The following is a 19,949-nucleotide window of genomic DNA, read 5'->3' as shown; positions in this document are numbered from 1 at the left end:
CATCACTAATCATCAGGGAAATGCAAATCAGAACCACAGTGAGCTATCACCTCACACCTGTCAGAATGGCCATCATTAAAAAGACAACAAATAATAAGTGTTGGTGAGGATATGGAGAAAAGGGAACTGTGGTACACTGTTGGTGGAAACTACCATACAATCCAGCAGTTCTACTCCTGGGTATATATCTGACGAAAGCAAAAACATTAATTTGAAAAGATATATGCACCCCAGTGTTCATTGCAGCATTATTTACAATAGCCAAGATATTGAAGCAACCTAAGTTCCCGTCAATAGATGAATGGATAAAGAAGATTTTTTGTATATATAATGGAATATTACTCAGCCACAAAAAGAATGAAATCTTGCCATTTGTGACAACATGGATGGACCTAGAAAGTATTATTCTAAATGAAATAAGCCAGAGAAAAACAAATACTGTATGATTTCACTTATAGTGGAATCTAAAAAAACAAAGGAACAAACACAACTAAACAAAAACAGAATCACAGGTATAGAGAACAAACAGGTGGTTGACAGGGGAGAGGGTAGAGGAGGAAAGAAATAGGTGAGAGAGATTTAAGAGGTACAAACTTTCAGTTACACAATAAATGAATCATAGGTATGAAATGTACAGCGTGGGGAATATTAGTCAATAATAATGTAATAACTTTGTAGGGTTACAGATAACAACTAACTTTATCATGGTGATCATTTTGTAATGTATAGAAATATCGAATCACTGTGTTGTGTGCCAGGAACTAACATCACGTTGTAGGTCAATTATACTTCAAAAACAAACAGGCTCATAGAAAAAGAGATCAGATTTGTGGTTACCCGAGGTGGGCGCGGGGGAGAGGAGGAATTGGAGGAAGGTGGTCAAAAGGTACAAACTTCCAGTTACAAGATAAGTAAGTACTGGGCATGTAACGCACAGCACGATAATAGAATGAACACTGCTGTGTGTAATATATGAAAGCTGTTAGGATAGTAAACCCTAAGAGTTCTCATCTCAAGGAAAAAGTTTTTTTTCTATTTTTTTAAGGTTCTATCTATATGAGATAATGGATGTTCACTAAACTTGTGTAATCATTTCATGATGTATGTAAGTCAAATCATTATGCTGTACACCTGAAACTTATACAGTGCTGCTGTATGTTCATTATATCTCAATAAAACCAGAAGAAAAAAGAAAAAATATAATCCTCTAATTAGGTTAAAGTTTTTCAAAGGCAAAGACCAGAAGGGATGTTGACAATAATTTGCACCTCCTAAGATTCATGCCTCTGTGTGATCCCTTCCCCTTGAGTGTGGGCTGTTTACTGACTTGCTTCTAACAAATAGAATCTGATGAGATGTCACTTCTGAGATTAGCTTATAAAAGACTATGCTTCCACGTTGGACACTCTGGCTGTGTCTCTCCTGCATTGCTAGTTCCAGGGGAAGCAGGCTGATATGCTGTGAGCTCTCCATAGATGGAGAGACCCACATGGCAAGGAACTGATATCTCCAGCTAAAACCGTTCCCGAGGACCAGAGGCTTGCCATCAGCCACGTGAGTGAGCTTAGAAGCGGATCATCTCCCAGTAGAGCATTGAGATGTCTGCGGTCCCAGCTGACACCTTGATTACAGCCCTGTGTGGGACTCGGGCACCCAGCTAACCCACACCTGGATTTCTGACCCACAGAAACTCTGAGATAATAAATGTTTGCTTCAAGCTGTTGAGTTTGGGGGTAAGTTGTTACGCAGCAATAGACAACCAATGTGATACACAGTGATTATTTATAGAGTGTGAAGATTCAGTCTTCGGGGGAGGGACAGATTAGGAGTTTGGGATTGACATGTACACACTGCTATATTTAAAACAGATAACCAACAAGAACCTACTGTATAGCACAGGGAACTCCGCTCAGTACTCTGTAATAACCTAAATGGGAAAAGAATTTATAAAGGAATAGATACATGTATATGTATAACTGAATCACTTTGCTGTACACCTGAAACTAACACAACATTGTTAATCAACTATGTTCCAATATAAAATAAAAAATTTTTTTAATTAAAAAAGTAAATGAAATAAAATATTTGCTTCAAAAAAAAAAAAGAGGAGGGGCAAGATGGCGGAAGAGTAAGACGCGGAGATCACCTTCCTTCCCACAGATACAGTAGAAATACATCTACACGTGGAACTGCTCCTACAGAACACCCACTGAACGCTGGCAGAAGATGTCAGACCTCCCAAAAGTCAAGAAACTCCCCACGTACTTGGGTAGGGCAAAAGAAAAAAGAAATAACAGAGACAAAAGAATAGGGACGGGACCTGCACCAGTGGGAAGGAGCCGTGAAGGAGGAAAGGTTTCCACACACTAGGAAGCCCCTTCGCGGGCAGAGACTGCGGGTGGCAGAGGGGGGAAGCTTCGGAGCCATGGAGGAGAGCGCAGCCACAGGGGTGCGGAGGGCAAAGCGGAGAGATTCCCGCACAGAGGCTCGGCGCCGAGCAGCACTCACCAGCCCGAGAGGCTTGTCTGCTCACCCGCCGGGGCGGGTGGGGGCTGGGAGCTGAGGCTCAGGCTTCAGTCGGATCGCAGGGAGAGGACTGGGGTTGGCGGCGTGAACACAGCCTGAAGGGGTCAGCGCACCACAGCTAGCCGGAAGGGAGCCCGAGAAAAAGTCTACAGCTGCTGAAGAGGCAAGAGACTTTTTCTTGCCTCTTTGTTTCGCGGCGCGCAAGGAGAGGGGATTCAGAGCGCCGCTTAAACGAACTCCAGAGACGGGCGCGAGCCGCGGCTATCAGCGCGGACCCCAGAGACGGGCATGAGACGCTAAGGCTGCTGCTGCCGCCACCAAAAAGCCTGTGTGCGAGCACAGGTCACTCTCCACACCGCCCCTCCCGGGAGCCAGTGCAGCCCACCACAGCCAGGCTCCCGTGATCCGAGGACAACTTCCCCGGGAGAACACACGGCGCGCCTCAGGCTGCTGCAACGTCACGCCGGCTTCTGCCGCCGCAGGCTCGCCCCGCCCCCTCCGTACCGCTCCCTCCCCCCGGCCTGACTGAGCCAGAGCCCCCGAATCAGCTGCTCCTTTAACCCCGTTCTGTCTGGGCGGGGAACAGACGCCCTCAGGGGACCTACATGCAGAGGCGGGTCCAAATCCAAAGCTGAACCCCGGGAGCTGTACGAACAAAGAAGAGAAAGGGAGGTCTCTCCCAGCAGCCTCAGAAGCAGCGGATTAAAGCTCCACAAACAACTTGATGTGCCTGCATCTGTTGAATACCTGAATAGACAACGAATCATCACAAATTTAGGAGGTGGACTTTGGGAGCAGGATATATTAATTTTTCCCCTTTTCCTTTTTTTGTGAGTGTAGATGTGTATGCTTCTGGGTGAGATTTTGTCTGTATAGCTTTGCTCTCACCGTTAGTCCTAGGGTTAGGTCCGTCCGTTTTTTATTTTTATTTTTTTTTTACTTAAAAAAATTTTTTTTCCCTAATAAATGTTTTTTAATAATTTTTTCCTTATTTTCTATTTTTAAAAAATTAAAAAAAATTTTTAATAAGTTTTTTCATATTTTTTATTTTAAAATATTAAAAAAAATTTTTTCTTAATAAATTTTTTTCTTAATATTTTTTTGTTTTTATAAAAAATTAATAAATCTATTTTTAAAAATTAAAAAAATTTTTCTTAATAAATTTATTCTTAATAATTTTTTTCTTATTTTTTATTATAATACCTTTATTTTATTTTATTTTATCCTCTTTCTTTCTTTCTTTCTATTTTTTTCTCCCTTTTATTCTGAGCCGTGTGGATGAAAGGCTCTTGGTGCTCCAGCCAGGCATCAGGGCTGTGCCTCTGAGGTGGGAGAGCCAACTTCAGGACACTGGTCCGCAAGAGACCTCCCAGCTCCACATAACACCAAACGGCGAAAATCTCTCAGAGATCTCCATCTCAACATCAAGACCCAGCTTCACTCAACGACCAGCAAGCTACATTGCTGGACACCCTATGCCAAACAACTAGCAAGAGAGGAACACAGCCCCATCCATTAACAGAGAGGCTGCCTAAAATCATAATAAGGCCACAGACACCCCAAAACACACCACCAGACGTAGACGAACCCACCAGAGAGACAACATCCAGCCTCATCCACCAGAACACAGGCACTAGTTCCCTCCACCAGGAAGCCTACACAACCCACTGAACCAACCTTAGCCACTGGGGACAGATACCAAAAACAACGGGAACTACGAACCTGCAGCCTGTGAAAAGGAGACCCCAAACACAGTAAGATAAGCAAAATGAGAAGACAGAAAAACACACAGCAGATGAAGGAGCAGGGTCAAAACACACCAGACCTAACAAATGAAGAGGAAATAGGTAGTCTACCTGAGAAAGAATTCAGAATAATGATAGTAAGGATGATCCAAAATCTTGGAAATAGAATAGACAAAATGCAAGAAACATTTAACAAGGACGTAGAAGAACTAAAGAGGAACCAAGCAATGATGAAAAGCACAATAAATGAAATTAAAAATACTCTAGATGGGATCAATAGCAGAATAACTGAGGCAGAAGAACGGATAAGTGACCTGGAAGATAAAATGGTGGAAATAACTACTGCAGAGCAGAATAAAGAAAAAAGAATGAAAGAACTGAGGACAGTCTCAGAGACCTCTGGGACAACATTAAACGGACCAACATTCGAATTATAGGGGTCCCAGAAGAAGAAGAGAAAAAGAAAGGGACTGAGAAAATCTTTGAAGAGATTATAGTTGAAAACTTCCCTAATATGGGAAAGGAAATAGTTAATCAAGTCCTGGAAGCACAGAGAGTCCCATACAGGATAAATCCAAGGAGAAACACACCAAGACACATATTAATCAAACTATCAAAAATTAAATATAAAGAAAACATATTAAAAGCAGCAAGGGAAAAACAACAAATAACACACAAGGGCATCCCCATAAGGTTAACAGCTGATCTTTCAGCAGAAACTCTGCAAACCAGAAGGGAGTGGCAGGATATACTTAAAGTGATGAAGGAGAAAAACCTACAACCAAGATTACTCTACCCAGCAAGGATCTCATTCAGATTTGATGGAGAAATTAAAACCTTTACAGACAAGCAAAAGCTGAGAGAGTTCAGCACCACCAAACCAGCTTTACAACAAATGCTAAAGGAACTTCTCTAGGCAAGAAACACAAGAGAAGGAAAACACCTACAATAACAAACCCAAAACATTTAAGAAAATGGGAATAGGAACATACATCTCGATAATTACCTTAAATGTAAATGGATTAAATGCTCCCACCAAAAGACACAGACTGGCTGAATGGATACAAAAACAAGACCCATATATATGCTGTCTACAAGAGACCCACTTCAGACCTAGAGACACATACAGACTGAAAGTGAGGGATGGAAAAAGATATTCCATGCAAATGGAAATCAAAAGAAAGCTGGAGTAGCAATTCTCATATCAGACAAAATAGACTTTAAAATAAAGACTATTACAAGAGACAAAGAAGGACACTATATAATGATCAAGGGATCGATCCAAGAGGAAGGTATAACAATTGTAAATATTTATGCACCCAACATAGGAGCACCTCAATACATAAGGCAAATACTAACAGCCATAAAAGGGGAAATCGACAGTAACACAATCATAGTAGGGGACTTTAACACCCCACTTTCACCAATGGACAGATCATCCAAAATGAAAATAAATAAGGAAACACAAGCTCTAAATGATACATTAAACAAGATGGACTTAATTGATATTTATAGGACATTCCACCCAAAAACAACAGAATACACATTTTTCTCAAGTGCTCATGGAACATTCTCCAGGATAGATCATATCTTGGGTCACAAATCAAGCCTTGGTAAATTTAAAAAATTGAAATCGTATAAAGTATCTTTTCCGACCACAACGCTATGAGACTAGATATCAATTACAGGAAAAAAGATCTGTAAAAAATACAAACACATGGAGGCTACACAATACACTACTTAATAACGAAGTGATCACTGAAGAAATCAAAGGGGAAATCAAAAAATACCTAGAAACAAATGACAATGGAGACACGATGACCCAAAACCTATGGGATGCAGCAAAAGCAGTTCTAAGAGGGAAGTTTATAGCAATACAAGCCTACATCAAGAAACAGGAAACATCTCGAATAAACAACCTAACCTTGCACCTAAAGCAATTAGAGAAAGAAGAACAAAAAAACCCCAAAGCTAGCAGAAGGAAAGAAATCATAAAGATCAGATCAGAAATAAATGAAAAAGAAATGAAGGAAACAATAGCAAAAATCAATGAAACTAAAAGCTGGTTCTTTGAGAAGATTAACAAAATTGATAAACCATTAGCCAGACTCATCAAGAGAAAAAGGGAGAAGACTCAAATCAATAGAATTGAAATAAAAAAGGAGAAGTAACCACTGACACTGCAGAAATACAAACGATCATGAGAGATTACTACAAGCAACTCTATGCCAATAAAATGGACAACCTGGAAGAAATGGACAGAGTCTTAGAAATGCACAACCTGCCGAGACTGAACCAGGAAGAAATAGAAAATATGAACAGACCAATCACAAGCACTGAAATTGAAACTGTGATTAAAAATCTTCCAACACACAAAAGCCCAGGACCAGATGGCTTCACAGGTGAATTCTATCAAACATTTAGAGAAGAGCTAACACCTATCCTTCTCAAACTCTTCCAAAGTATAGCAGAGGGAGGAAGACTCCCCAACTCATTCTACGAGGCCACCATCACCCTGATACCAAAACCAGACAAAGAGGTACCAAAGAAAGAAAACTACAGGCCAATATCACTGATGAACATAGATGCAAAAATCCTCAACAAAATACTAGCAAACAGAATCCAACAGCACATTAAAAGGATTATACACCATGATCAAGTGGGGTTTATTCCAGGAATGCAAGGATTCTTCAATATACGCAAATCAATCAACATGATACATCATATTAACAAATTGAAGGAGAAAAACCATATGATCATCTCAATAGATCCAGAGAAAGCTTTCAACAAAATTCAACACCTATTTATGATAAAAGCCCTGCAGAAAGTAGGCATAGAGGGAACTTTCCTCAACATAATAAAGGCCATATATGACAAGCCCACAGCCAACATTGTCCTCAATGGTGAAAAACTGAAACCATTTCCACTAAGATCAGGAACAAGACAAGGTTGCCCACTCTCACCACTATTATTCAACATAGTTTTGGAAGTGTTAGCCACAGCAATCAGAGAAGAAAAAGAAATAAAAGGAATCCAAATCGGAAAAGAAGAAGTAAAGCTGTCACTGTTTGCAGATGACATGATACTATACATAGAGAATCCTAAAGATGCTACCAGAAAACTACTAGAGCTAATCAATGAATTTGGTAAAGTAGCAGGATACAAAATTAATGCACAGAAATCTCTTGCCTTCCTATACACTAATGATGAAAAATCTGAAAGTGAAATTAAGAAAACACTCTCGTTTACCATTGCAACAAAAAGAATAAAATATCTAGGAATAAACCTACCTAAGGAGACAAAAGACCTGTATGCAGAAAATTATAGGACACTGATGAAAGAAATTAAAGATGATACAAATAGATGGAGAGATACACCATGTTCTTGGATTGGAAGAATCAACATTGTGAAAATGACTCTGCTACCCAAAGCAACCTACAGATTCAATGTAATCCCTATCAAACTACCACTGGCATTTTTCACAGAACTAGAACAAAAAATTTCACAATTTGTATGGAAACACAAAAGATCCGGAATAGCCAAAGCAATCTTGAGAACGAAAACTGGAGCTGGAGGAATCAGGCTCCCTGACTTCAGACTATATTACAAAGCTACAGTAATCAAGACAGTTTGGTACTGGCACAAAAACAGAAATATAGATCAATGGAACAGGATAGAAAGCCCAGAGATAAGCCCATGCACATATGGTCACCTTATCTTTGATAAAGGAGGCAAGCATATACAGTGGAGAAAAGACAGCCTCTTCAATAAGTGGTGCTGGGAAAATTGGACAGGTACATGTAAAAGTATGAAATTAGAACACTCCCTGACACCATACACAAAAATAAACTCAAAACGGATTAAAGACCTAAGTGTGAGGCCAGGCACTATCAAACTCTTAGAGGAAAACATAGGCAGAACACTCTATGACATAAATCACAGCAAGATCCTTTTTGACCCAGCTCCTAGAGAAATGGAAATAAAAACACAAATAAACAAATGGGACCTAATGAAACTTAAAAGCTTTTGCACAGCAAAGGAAACCATAAACAAGACCAAAAGACAACCCTCAGAATGGGAGAAAATATTTGCAAATGAAGCAACTGACAAAGGATTAATCTCCAAGATTTACAAGCAGCTCATGCAGCTCAATAACAAAAAAACAAACAACCCAATCCAAAAATGGGCAGAAGACCTAAATAGACATTTCTCCAAAGAAGATATACAGATTGCCAATAGACACATGAAAGAATGCTCAACATCATTAATCATTAGAGAAATGCAAATCAAAACTACAATGAGGTATCATCTCACACCGGTCAGAATGGCCATCATCAAAAAATCTAGAAACAATAAATGCTGGAGAGGGTGTGGAGAAAAGGGAACACTCTTGCACTGTTGGTGGGAATGTAAATTGATACAGCCACTATGGAGAACAGTATGGAGGTTCCTTAAAAAACTAAAAATAGAACTACCATACGACCCAGCAATCCCACTACTGGGCATACACCCTGAGAAAACCATAATTCAGAAAGAGTCATGTACCAAAATATTCATTGCAGCTCTGTTTACAATAGCCAGGACATGGAAGCAACCTAGGTGTCCATCATCGGATGAATGGATAAAGAAGATGTGGCACATATATACAAAGGAATATTACTCAGCCATAAAAAGAAATGAAATGGAGGTATTTGTAATGAGGTGGATGGAGATAGAGTCTGTCATACAGAGTGAAGTAAGTCAGAAAGAGAAAAAGAAATACAGTATGCTAACACATATATATGGAATCTAAGGGGGGAAAAAAAAGGTCATGAAGAACCTAGTGGCAAGACGGGAATAAAGACACAGACCTACTAGAGAATGGACTTGAGGATATGGGGAGGGGGAGGGGTGAGATGTGACAGGGTGAGAGAGTGTCATGGACATATATACACTACCAAATGTAAAATAGATAGCTAGTGGGAAGCAGCTGCATAGCACAGGGAGATCAGCTCGGTGCTTTGTGACCACCTAGAGGGGTGGGATAGGGAGTGTGGGAGGGAGGGAGATGCAAGAGGGAAGAGATATGGGAACATATGTATATGTATAACTGATTCACTTTGTTATAAAGCAGAAAGTAACACACCATTGTAAAGCAATTATACTTCAATAAAGATGTTTAAAAAAAAAAAAAAAAAAAAAAAAAAAAGATTCAGGCTAAAACCCTGTTTGGAGTTCTTCCCTTGCAGAGAATACCAAAGACAGGTTTGCATTGCCCAGTCTGTAAACCACACAGTTTTTAAATTTATACGGACTGTGAAAAAGTCAATATTTTTGTTTCCCAAACAATACGTTTCCTTTACAATTGCTCTCAAATTCTTTTCAAAATGAATCCCTCAGTATATGACTGACTAAGATTTCCCATGAAAGAAGCTTCCTTCCATCCCATACTTACAAAGTAATCAGTTAATAGGAACTCAGATTTATTTTCTGTAGATGAAACTGCGGTTTCTTCCACGAGAGCCTGGATATCATTTTCGACATCTATCTTGCTGATGGCACAGTGAATCTGCGTGTGGCACTGCAATGCCGAGGAAAGCAGAACAAAGTTGCAGAGGACACGTTTCCTGCCAGTTCTTACCATGCATACCAGAGATGGCGAATTCTTTACTACTCACTGTGGTCAGGGTTTGGCCAAAAACAGAAATATGTTGGGAGTACTGGTTTAAGTTATTGCATAAGAGTTGAATTCTTTCCTTCTCCAGCTGCAGGTTGCTCTGAGAAGGATGAAAAATGAGATTAGATCAGCCCGCTGTTATACAAAACTGAAGTCACCCACTAAGCACTAACACAACGAAGAAAGTCTGAGTGAGCCGTCCTGTTTGTGCCTCTTGATTACATTATATCCACATTGTGGAGGGGGGTAGTTTCCCAGGACAGGAATGTGATTTGATGTCTGTCTTATTTATCCTCCATTAGGATCAATTTAACTCACACACTTTCTCCAGGCTCTTCTGGGCCAAAAAGCACATAGGTGGATGCCACAGGTTACCTGATGTTCACAAAGAAGGGGGAGAAAGGAATCATTTGAAAAGAATCTGTGGGTTCCAAAAAAAGAATGAAGCCCAGTAAAACCCATGTCTGTATCTTGGAAATGCAGTCAGACACTAAGTATTTCTAGACTTGTTTGCAGCACATACAAGGCATTCAGCCGGTTCCAGCAGGGACATTGATGATAAGATGCAAATTCTCTGCTTAAGGAAATTATGTGATGAGAGCAGAAGCTTAAAGTCTGATCAATTCATCATCCTGGCCTAAAATTAGGCCTGGGCGTCAGAGACCACTCTTGGAAAGTGGCAACACAGCCTCCCTGTTTTGTGCGGGATGACAAAAATTCCACTTTTAGAGTTTTATGGCTTTTATCTAGGAAGAGTAAATAAAGTAAGAGAGGTCACATTTGCCTTGTCAGCCATTAACATTTTAGAAAAAGTTAGTTATTTGACTCTCACCCCTCACTGCTAGCTGAGCTACAGACTGTTCGTTTTGAGGAAATACAGGGACGCTCAGCAACTAGGCATTGTCCAAGAAGGCTGGGTCAAGTGGAAATGCAGGGGGCATTCCTAAGCCTTGTGAGGGCCATAGGAGGCTGCTGGGTATGTGCCCAGAAGCCCGTGGGCTTTGACAGAGGTGGCAAGTGTCCAAGACAGCATGCCTCATCCCGTTTCTGTAAGGACAAGGCCTGGGCTTTCCCCCTTTATCCAGAGGCTAGGTTGGTTCCTTTCATACCCGCCATCCCACCCTGCTCCTTCCCACACAGTAAAGAGTACTCATCAATAGTCCTTCCTGAGGAAGAAAGCCTTCTTGGGCAAATTGGTGGGTGGCATTATCGTGGAAGTAAGAAGGGCGGACTGCGTCTCAAGGCCTTTGGTAGGGTGGAGGTGGGGAGACATCACAAAGGCCACTGGCTTCTCCCATCCTGTCTCTCAGCACACCTGCAGGGGCTACTAGCCTGTCCAGCCTGGTGTTCCTTTATACCCTTGTGTGTTGACTGCATTCACATCCTGCTGTTATTTAATCTATGGTATATAATCATTAAATTTTCAAAAAATTTATTTGTGTAATAGTTACATAAAGTTTACCTGTTAACCATTTTAAAGTGTACAGTTCAGTGGCATTAAGTCCATTCACATCGTTGTGCAACCATCACCACTACCCATATCCAGAACTTTTTTCACCTTATAAGAGGAATCATACAATATTTGTCCTTTTGTGTCTGGTTTATTTCACTTAGCATAAAGTCTTCAATATTCATGCACATTGTAGCCTGTGTCAGAATTTCCTTCCTTTTTAAGGCTGAATAATGTTCCATTGTCTGTACTTACCACACTTTGTTTACTAGTATATAGTCATTTTAATGCTGCTATTAAATTCAAGTGGTAAAAAGCTGGTAGTAACTGTGAACATCTATGTCAACCACATGCAGATTTCAATTCTGTACCAAGTGTCCTGACATTTGAATTGGGAAGCCTAGAGCTCTGTTCCCCCATGGCTACCTTTTTTGTCTAGTCAGAAGCTGCATAATTTTTATAAGTCAATGGGAATGAAATACCTTGTTTCTGCTCTTGGTCTCCTGAGTCTTTCTCCAAAATCTCAAGTACCAGCCATTTGAATGTGCCCTCTGTCTCCCAGGTACAGGATTAAAGACACAGAAGAGTAGCCTAGTAAATGTAATGCTTCATCAAAGGGCACAAACCATATGCCTCCTCTAACAAATATGTAAAATAAATTCTGCTCACTGTCTTGGACCTCAAGTGGGACAGTCTTCAAAAAGAAAGAGTCTTTATATTATGGAAAAAGATCTAGAAAGCAGCTGTTCTAGTTTAGCACCGTGAACAAAGGACAGGACAGAAAACAAAAACCAGGTTTGGGGAACACACTGTATCCCTGCTGGGCAGCTGTTTCTTTACTGTGACAAGTGCTGAGCCACTAGCATCAATCTGAGACTAGAATAACCAGTGTCCCTTGGTGGCAATGGCAATATTTAAAAGATTTTAATTTCATTTCAGGGAAATCATTAAGATGATCTATGTCTGCTCGTGAAGAGAGGCTGAGATAAATTCCACTCTGCGAAGGGGAAATCCATATCTCATTTAATGAATTATTGCTTTCTATGATTTTGTTCTCTTTGTATAAAATAGGTCATAGAGAAGCAAGATACTCTGGAGGACCTCAAATTATCCTCCTGTGCTTTCATAATAGCACATGAGAGGAAAGTGGGATCAAAGAGTTATCAAGGAAGAGTAGATGGAGAGGCTGTCTGGGGCCCAGGCTTCATGATGATTCACACTTCATTCATTCTTTTCACTTCCTGCTGTCCTGACCTTCCGGTTTGTACTACCCGGAGAGATTGGAATGACTTCATTTTCATCTAAATTGTTTTCATAAAACTGATCAAAGAAGTACCTTGCTTTTTCTAGAGCATGAACTCTCAAACTTTAGTACGTCTAGAGATCACCTAGACCCCTTCTTAAAATCATTCAGAAGTTCTGACTTACCCCGTCTAGGAAGGCACTCAGGAATCTGAATTTTAACAAGCACCCTAGACATTGTCTTGGGGCCATAAAGGGCTACAAGAAAATAAATTTTAAAATCATTTATAATTCTTCCACCTAGAGATGACCACTGTTAACATTTTGATGTATTTTAGTCTGTCGAGGTATGTGTGTATGTATGATTTTATCTTCCTAGTTATCAACCAAATTATTCAAATTGGTATCCTGTTTTTTCACTTAACATTATACATAAGCAGTTTCCAATGCCACTAGTCTCCAAAACACCATTTTAATTAATAGTGCCTTGTGTAGAGTGTATTGATTTATTTACTCATCCCCTTAATTTTGGCCATTTTATTGCTTCTTCCCTTTTACTTTTAATGTATTTTGAACAGAAATCTGTATTTTGTTTTTCATCTACTTCCTCAAGATGGATTTATGGAAAGGAAATTAGGTTTTTCAACCGAGGTTCTAGGAGAGAATTAAACCCTAATGTCCTAAGGCATCTGTTATCTGCAATGAGTTACCATTTCTTCTCTGCATCTAGAGGGTATTAGTAACTACCATCCTTGGGGAACTGAGAAAAGAGTCACTCACATTATTTTCTGTGTTCCGTGGTTCAGATGAGGAACACTAGTTGATAATGTGAATATTTTTAAGGCTGTTTGCATTTATTGCAAAAGGCTTTCTAAAATAATTCCTCTAGTAAATACTAACAGTACCAAACATTTGATTTGTGGTCATTTTTGATAGAGTGGCTATTATTACCATTATTATTATTATTATTTGGCCACACTGAGCAGCTTGCAGGATCTTAGTTCCCCAACCAGGGACTGAACCTGGGCCCATGGCAGCGACAGCATGGAGTCCTAATCACTGGGCCACCGGGGAATTCTCGAGTGGCTATTATTTTTCAAAATATATTATAGGTTATTTCTAACAACTGAATTGTTTCTTCTTGGAAGGTAGGAAATGTGGCTTGAACATAGAATAATTATGAAGTAATAAGACTAATTTTGACATGTGGTTTGTGCAATTGGTTTCATTACTTAATAATTGCACTTGAGACTTTACAGTATCTAGTAAACTACCTTAATCATAGTTCAATGAATGTTCTCTGAAAGAATTTGTGAATCCAATCTGCAGAGTAAGAAGGGGTAAGAGGACACTTCATAAGACGTTAAAATACATTCTTATATTCCATTTTTACAGAAGAATGGTGGGAGAACGGAGAAAAAAATGAAATGGAACAACCCTGGTTGACCCATCTCCACTTTCAACACTTCTAATAAAATTTCATTTTAATTGAGTTCAGCCCACTTTTGTCATGTGTCTTCATGAATATCACATTTTACTCCTGTTGTTTGCAAAACAACAGAGAATAAGTAATACATAGTGTAATATGTGAGTCAATGACTTGTTGGTATAGACTGAGTATGTACAAGCCAACGAAATACTAAGTAAGGGAATCCTTATTGGTTACGGTGAGGCAAGGATGACTCGACAGGAGTATCTCAAATGGGTCTAGTAGGGCTTGGTTTGGCACTCAGGGGGCAGAGGCTAGCTCTAAGCAAGAGGATAAGCTTAGAACTTAAACTTAGAACTCGTATGGGAGTAAGAGGAATTGTGTGAACTCAAAGGAAGAGGGGGCAGAAATACCAGTGGCCTCCAGCATGGTGGTAGCAATAAACCAGGAAACAAAGAGGATGAAATGAAACCTTTCTTTTTTTATGGAGATTCTGACTTCTAGTAGATTCTTCACTTGATTTGGATTCTAATTAAAAAACCTAGAGTCTGAAATATTTTTAAAGCTCAGTTGAAAGAAGCTCTTCTGAAATGTAAATGATATACATCTTGTCACCATCACGAAGACTTTATAAGCGAAGAAGATAATTTCCATAGCTTCAACATAAAAGTTGGGACTGCTGAAAGCAGGCTGGGGTGGAAGGAGAAGGTGGAGGAGGACCCCAACAGGAGAAAAGGACACTGAGAAAAAGGAAGGGGAGACCTAGTAAGAGCCTCTGATAAGGGTACTTAGTAACAGCAATAGCTAACACATCTTGAAGGCCAGCTAGACGTCCGCTACACCAGGAATCCTGGCAGCCATACCAGTAAGAATCATAATTATCTCCCGTTGTTGTGATATAGATAGAAAAATGAGACGGATGGAGACATCTAGGTTAAGTGTTTTTCTCATAGCCCTTGAAGAGTGCCTAGAAGATAGAATGGGAGCAGTGATTTCTCTCCCACACAAAGCTCTTTGGAAAAAGAAAGAAAAAAAGAAAAAACATGAATGCATAACTTACCTGGAAGCAATTTTCCAGTGTGTTCTCCCATTTCAGTCTGGCAGAACAGCTGGCCATGTTTTTTTGGTAGTAGTTTTCATCTTCTTTTGACAACTTCTCAGTTGATTTTTTCAGTTTATTGAGGAGCTAAGGTAAAACATCAGTGTCACATAGTCATGAACGCATTTATGAAAGCCCTTTGTAATTCTGGAGAAAGAATTATATGCATCCCAATGATGAGTTTCTCATCTCCCAGCTAAAGTCATAAACAGTGACTATAGATGACAAAATCAAAGACCTTTCTCAGAAAACAGGGATGTCAGAACTGAAAGGAAACCTAAGAGCCTTTCAATAGGATTCCTTCAATTTTTCACATGAGGAAATTGAGGTCCTTAAATACGATGTGATATGCCCACTTTCATCAGATGAAGGAAGAGGCCAAATGACAGGTGCGGAGAAGCAATTACAGATCAGGAACCTCCAACTCAAGACTGTAATCTACCAATGATTCCCGTTCTCTTATTTTGTAAATCCTTCAGGCCTCTGCATTTCTTACCGGGACAGGTAGAGATTTGCACAATCAGATAATTTCTAAAACTAGCATTAGGCCTGGAGACCATCCTCTCACTTCACTTTCACTATTTAAACTCTGCAATATAACTCTGGAATCAGACTTCAGGATTAGAGTCCTGGTTCTGACTACAAGTGAGTTACTTAAACTTCACAAGCCACAGTTTTCTCATCTGTGTGATGGGGACAGCGATGCTCCCACTTCACTGTGTTGCTCTGAGGAATCAAGCAGGTGATACAGGTAAGGAACAGGGCACACTGCTTGACAGTTAGTATAGCACTCAAAGACTAGTGAGTGTTACTATTACTAGTGAAGAAAGAGCCTGAGATACATGCCATTGTTCACTGCAAGTTATGGACAGCTTGACAAATGCTTTCCTGTCATCCTGACCCCCAAAGATATGCTCCTTCACAAAGAGCCCCTTCTGGCCAGTCACCAAAATTGGCCATCCTGATTGTGAAAATCAAAGTAATACAAAACTCTCTGGACCAGGGTAGTTTGAATTGAATTCTCAAAATGCTCAGACACATAATTTCACATCTTTGAGAAAGGAAGAAGTTGTATTACATGAATGATTCTCAGACTTTAATATGCCTAGGAATGACCAGAGATTCTTGGAAAATTGCAGATTTTCAGGGTTCCACCAATAGCAATACTGATTCAGTAGCTCGGTAGTGGGATCAGGAAATCTGAATTTTCACCGCCTCCTCAGATGATTCTGATGCAAATGGCCCTCAAGCCACAGTTCAAGCAGCACCAAGGAGTCCTGTGATTTAAGCAGTTTAGGATTTTCAAGGACAGAGATAAAGGTTTTTAAGAATGCTCCTCTTTAAGTTTAAGGACATTTTGACTAATGTTTCAGTAATGAAGAACATTCATCCAAAATGCTGAATGTTAACACCACTCACTTTATTATTCCAGTTGATATGCTAGCCATTCAACTGTCCCTCAGCTCTGATGTATGACCTACCCAGGACACGGTTGGTTTTGTATATCAAGTGTAATGAGCCATTTATCTATAGAGATATGAGCTTGTGAATTTTAGCCTGATAATGATACAGAGAAAGGGTTGAATGTGTACCATGGCTATACTTGGCTAAGTCATTGTTCTTTGATTCTTATTGAGTGTGCCCAGCAATGAGAACAGAGTCAATCTGGAGACTGATTGCACAAATCTCTACCTGTCCTGGTAAGAAATGCCAAGGCCTGAAGGATTTACAGAATAAGAGTACAGGAATCATTGGTAGATTGCAGTCTTGAGTTGGAGGTTCCTGATCTGTACTTGCTTCTCCTCACCACTCACGTTCATCAGCCTACCCTCTACAGCTATTGACTAGAAGCTTCTGCTCAGCAAATTTACAGCAAATAACCCCAAACAGATACAGAAGAAGAATGGAGACTCTTATATTCTTATTTAAGGAACTTCTCAGAAACTTTTCCTAAAATTTGTCAAAGATTAAATACTTTTTCTTTCCTCTTTTCTTTCTCTTGGAACAAACATCGATTCATTAATTCATTAATTCATTCACCAAACATTTCTTGACTGCCACACCGTGTCATGTACTAGACACTAGGAATAGATAAAGGAACTAGATAGGCTCTCTCTCTAGTCAAGGACCCACAGAGGCAATTGTTATCCTGTTTGATAGATCCCAAGATGATAGAAGTATTCAGGTGTCACAGAGTGGGTGCTCACAGAAATGATCCCTGTGTGAATAAACCTAAAATGAAAGTAGGAATTGGTGAGGCAAAATAGCATGACATGACACCAAAAAAAATTTTGGTGAGGTTGGAGCACACAGTTTGAGAGAAATAATAACAAGTGAAAATGCTGAAAAGTTAAGCAAGGGCCAAGTCAGGGAGCGTCTTGAGGGCCACATAAAAGAGTTTGTGCTTTATCCTAAGGTTACCTGGAAACCTTTGAAGGCTTTTTAAAGGAGAATAATATGCTCAGATTCGAGTTCCAGAAAAGTCAGCTTGGCTTGTGTATGGGGAATAGATAAGGAGAGGAAACACTGAAAGCCAAGACACCAATTTGTCAGTTGGAGTAACCCAAGCAGTGATGATGGTGGCCTGGGAGAGAGTAGTGGCAGTGGGGATAAATATAAGTAGATAAATTCAGGAAGTATTTGGTTTAGGACTTCGAATTGGGAGGATATGGTAGATGGTGATATTCAAATATATAAAAAACAGAGGAATAAAAAATATTTTTGGTAGAGGGAAGTGATGGTTCCGATTTTGGATATTGAGTTTGAGATGCCAGAGAGCAGTTCAGAGACTGGTTTGGGCTGGAGATATGAATTTGCATATTGTCAGCAGAGACATGGTAGCCAAAGCCTTGAGAGTATATTTGTTGAGTATGTGCTATGTACTGAGCACTTGATATTGAGAGTACTGTGTGGGACACTGGAGATATGATGCCGAATAAAACAGAATGAGGCCCAGGAGAGAAATCATCAGGCACAACAATATAGAAAGTTCAGGCAGAACGAGGGAAGTCCATAAAGGAGCTTAAGAAAAAATTGACAGAAAGGAAAACCAAAAGAGTCAGATGTTGTTGTAGTTAAAAGAAGAGAATGTTTCTAGAAGGGGAAAGTCAATGACGCTTAATGCTTCCAAGAAGATAAATAAAGTCAGAACTGGAAAGCACCCATTAGCTTTAGCAACAAGGACCACGTATTCAATGGCAAGAACATTTCTAGCGAATTGGTGGGGAAAGCTTGGTCGGTGGTTTGAGGAGTGAACAGGATATGAGGAAGTGGAGACAGAGCACAGATAACCCTTTCAATAAATCTTATTGTAAAAAGAAAGAGATGATGATATCTGGAGAGGAGCAGGAATAGGAATATCAGGGAGACAAAGGGTGTCTCCCTGATTCTTCCTACTCTCCCAAGATAGAGGGTAGTTGAAAAGGCTGATGGGAAGCAACCCTTAGAGATACAGGAGAGAAGGGAATAATCCAGGGAAGGGCCTCTGAGAGGAGGCTGGGAGGGGAATCAGAGCACAGGATGAAGAATTGGCCTGTCGCATTGCACATAGGACTTCAGTAGGCAGGTGGCTGTACTGACTTCTATTTACTCTGTGACGCTGGAGGCAAGATGGTCTGCTGAGAGTGGCTGGTGGGGATGGAGGAGCGAGAAGAATGGAGATATAGATCAGCTTCTGGTGAGAACAAGGATTGCTGAGCAGGAAAACAGGAAGGACTGCTGAGCAGCACCGAACCAGCCCGGCTCAAGTGGGAGATCATGGGCACGTCTATGTGAGATGCAAAAATGAACGCCGCCTTAGGCGTTTAGCTTTAGGACTAAAAAAGAGAAAGCTACCAGATAAAGTGATGACGATGGTAGGGGTCTGTGATGTAATGACAGCCAAGGGCTATGGTTGACAGGACCAGGAGGAGGAGGGCAGGGGAGGATCATGGACTTCCGCCTCCCAGGGAAGCTGCTAATGAGGGAAGGAAGCAAAAATTCACCACTTAGCGGCCCATGCTTTTGCCTTTGTCATTCCTCGACATCAATAAAGAATAGCTTCTAATGAGGGCTCCAAATGCCTACAACAAGGTCCTGGAGCTTAGGTTTTAAACTTACTTTGGTTTTGCCTCCTCTTCGGAAGCTGTCTCATTATTCAGTACCTGTTATGATCATTTCAAACTGTGAAGATTGACACAAGAACCTTGTAATATCTTGCTAACAATGAATTTAAGTTATTCAACTGATAGTTTCCTCAGATGAAATAATAGAGTTACTTGGCAATGACAATTCTCTTTTTCTTTTAAGAATGTTTTGGGTTGCAGTGGTGCTGCCTGCACTTCCTTAGGGGGACTCCATCTCTGGGGGAAGATATTGACTATTTCAAAGGTTTCCAATCTGGGGCACATACCATAAGGGGTGTGCAAGATAATCTAACACTCCAATATTATTTGTGTTCACTTTTGCCTAAAAAGAGTGTTCAAGCTTACTCTTATTCAATACATGAATTGATATTAGTGCCCACGTGTGGACAGTTGAGGATTCTGAAGTGTTCTGGAGGGAGACTGGGAGTTTTATAACATGAGAAGCTGATGTGGGTCCCACAAATGCTTTCACTCTCTACATCCTGGGACATGTGCCCATCGGCAGGAGTCTGGATCATACGGATTTACAGATTTATTATCCACTTTAATTAGGTTAACACACACAAAATGAACACATGCCTTAAAAAGATTTCTGCTACGAAGCTGTAGATTGATGTTAATACTAACAATGCGGGCTTCCCTGGTGGTGCAGTGGTTGAGAATCTGCCTGCTAATGCA

At 40.2% G+C, this 19,949-nt stretch overlaps 1 protein-coding gene across 9 annotated transcripts in view; it reads right to left on the bottom strand.

Moving 5' to 3' along the window:
* The window catches only part of NOSTRIN (nitric oxide synthase trafficking), a 70,177-nt gene that overhangs the window by 14,321 nt on the left and 35,907 nt on the right, over positions 1-19,949 (bottom strand). For 6 of the 9 annotated variants that reach the window (XM_061201273.1, XM_061201300.1, XM_061201318.1 and 3 more), the window contains 4 exons: positions 15,109-15,234; positions 10,246-10,302; positions 9,929-10,027; positions 9,706-9,831 (listed from right to left, as the gene is read on the bottom strand). In XM_061201273.1, coding sequence (XP_061057256.1) covers positions 9,706-9,831; positions 9,929-10,027; positions 10,246-10,302; positions 15,109-15,234 — 408 coding nt within the window. The remainder of the gene's footprint in view (positions 1-9,705; positions 9,832-9,928; positions 10,028-10,245; positions 10,303-15,108; positions 15,235-19,949) is intronic. The other 3 variants (XM_061201310.1, XM_061201329.1, XM_061201338.1) reach the window with 1 other exon arrangement.

The sequence above is a fragment of the Eubalaena glacialis genome, chromosome 1, assembly GCF_028564815.1.
Source record: "Eubalaena glacialis isolate mEubGla1 chromosome 1, mEubGla1.1.hap2.+ XY, whole genome shotgun sequence".
Lineage (NCBI taxonomy): Eukaryota > Metazoa > Chordata > Mammalia > Artiodactyla > Balaenidae > Eubalaena > Eubalaena glacialis.
The sequence above is the reverse complement of the archived record's forward strand: the minus strand, read 5'-3'. Positions and strand labels throughout refer to the sequence as shown.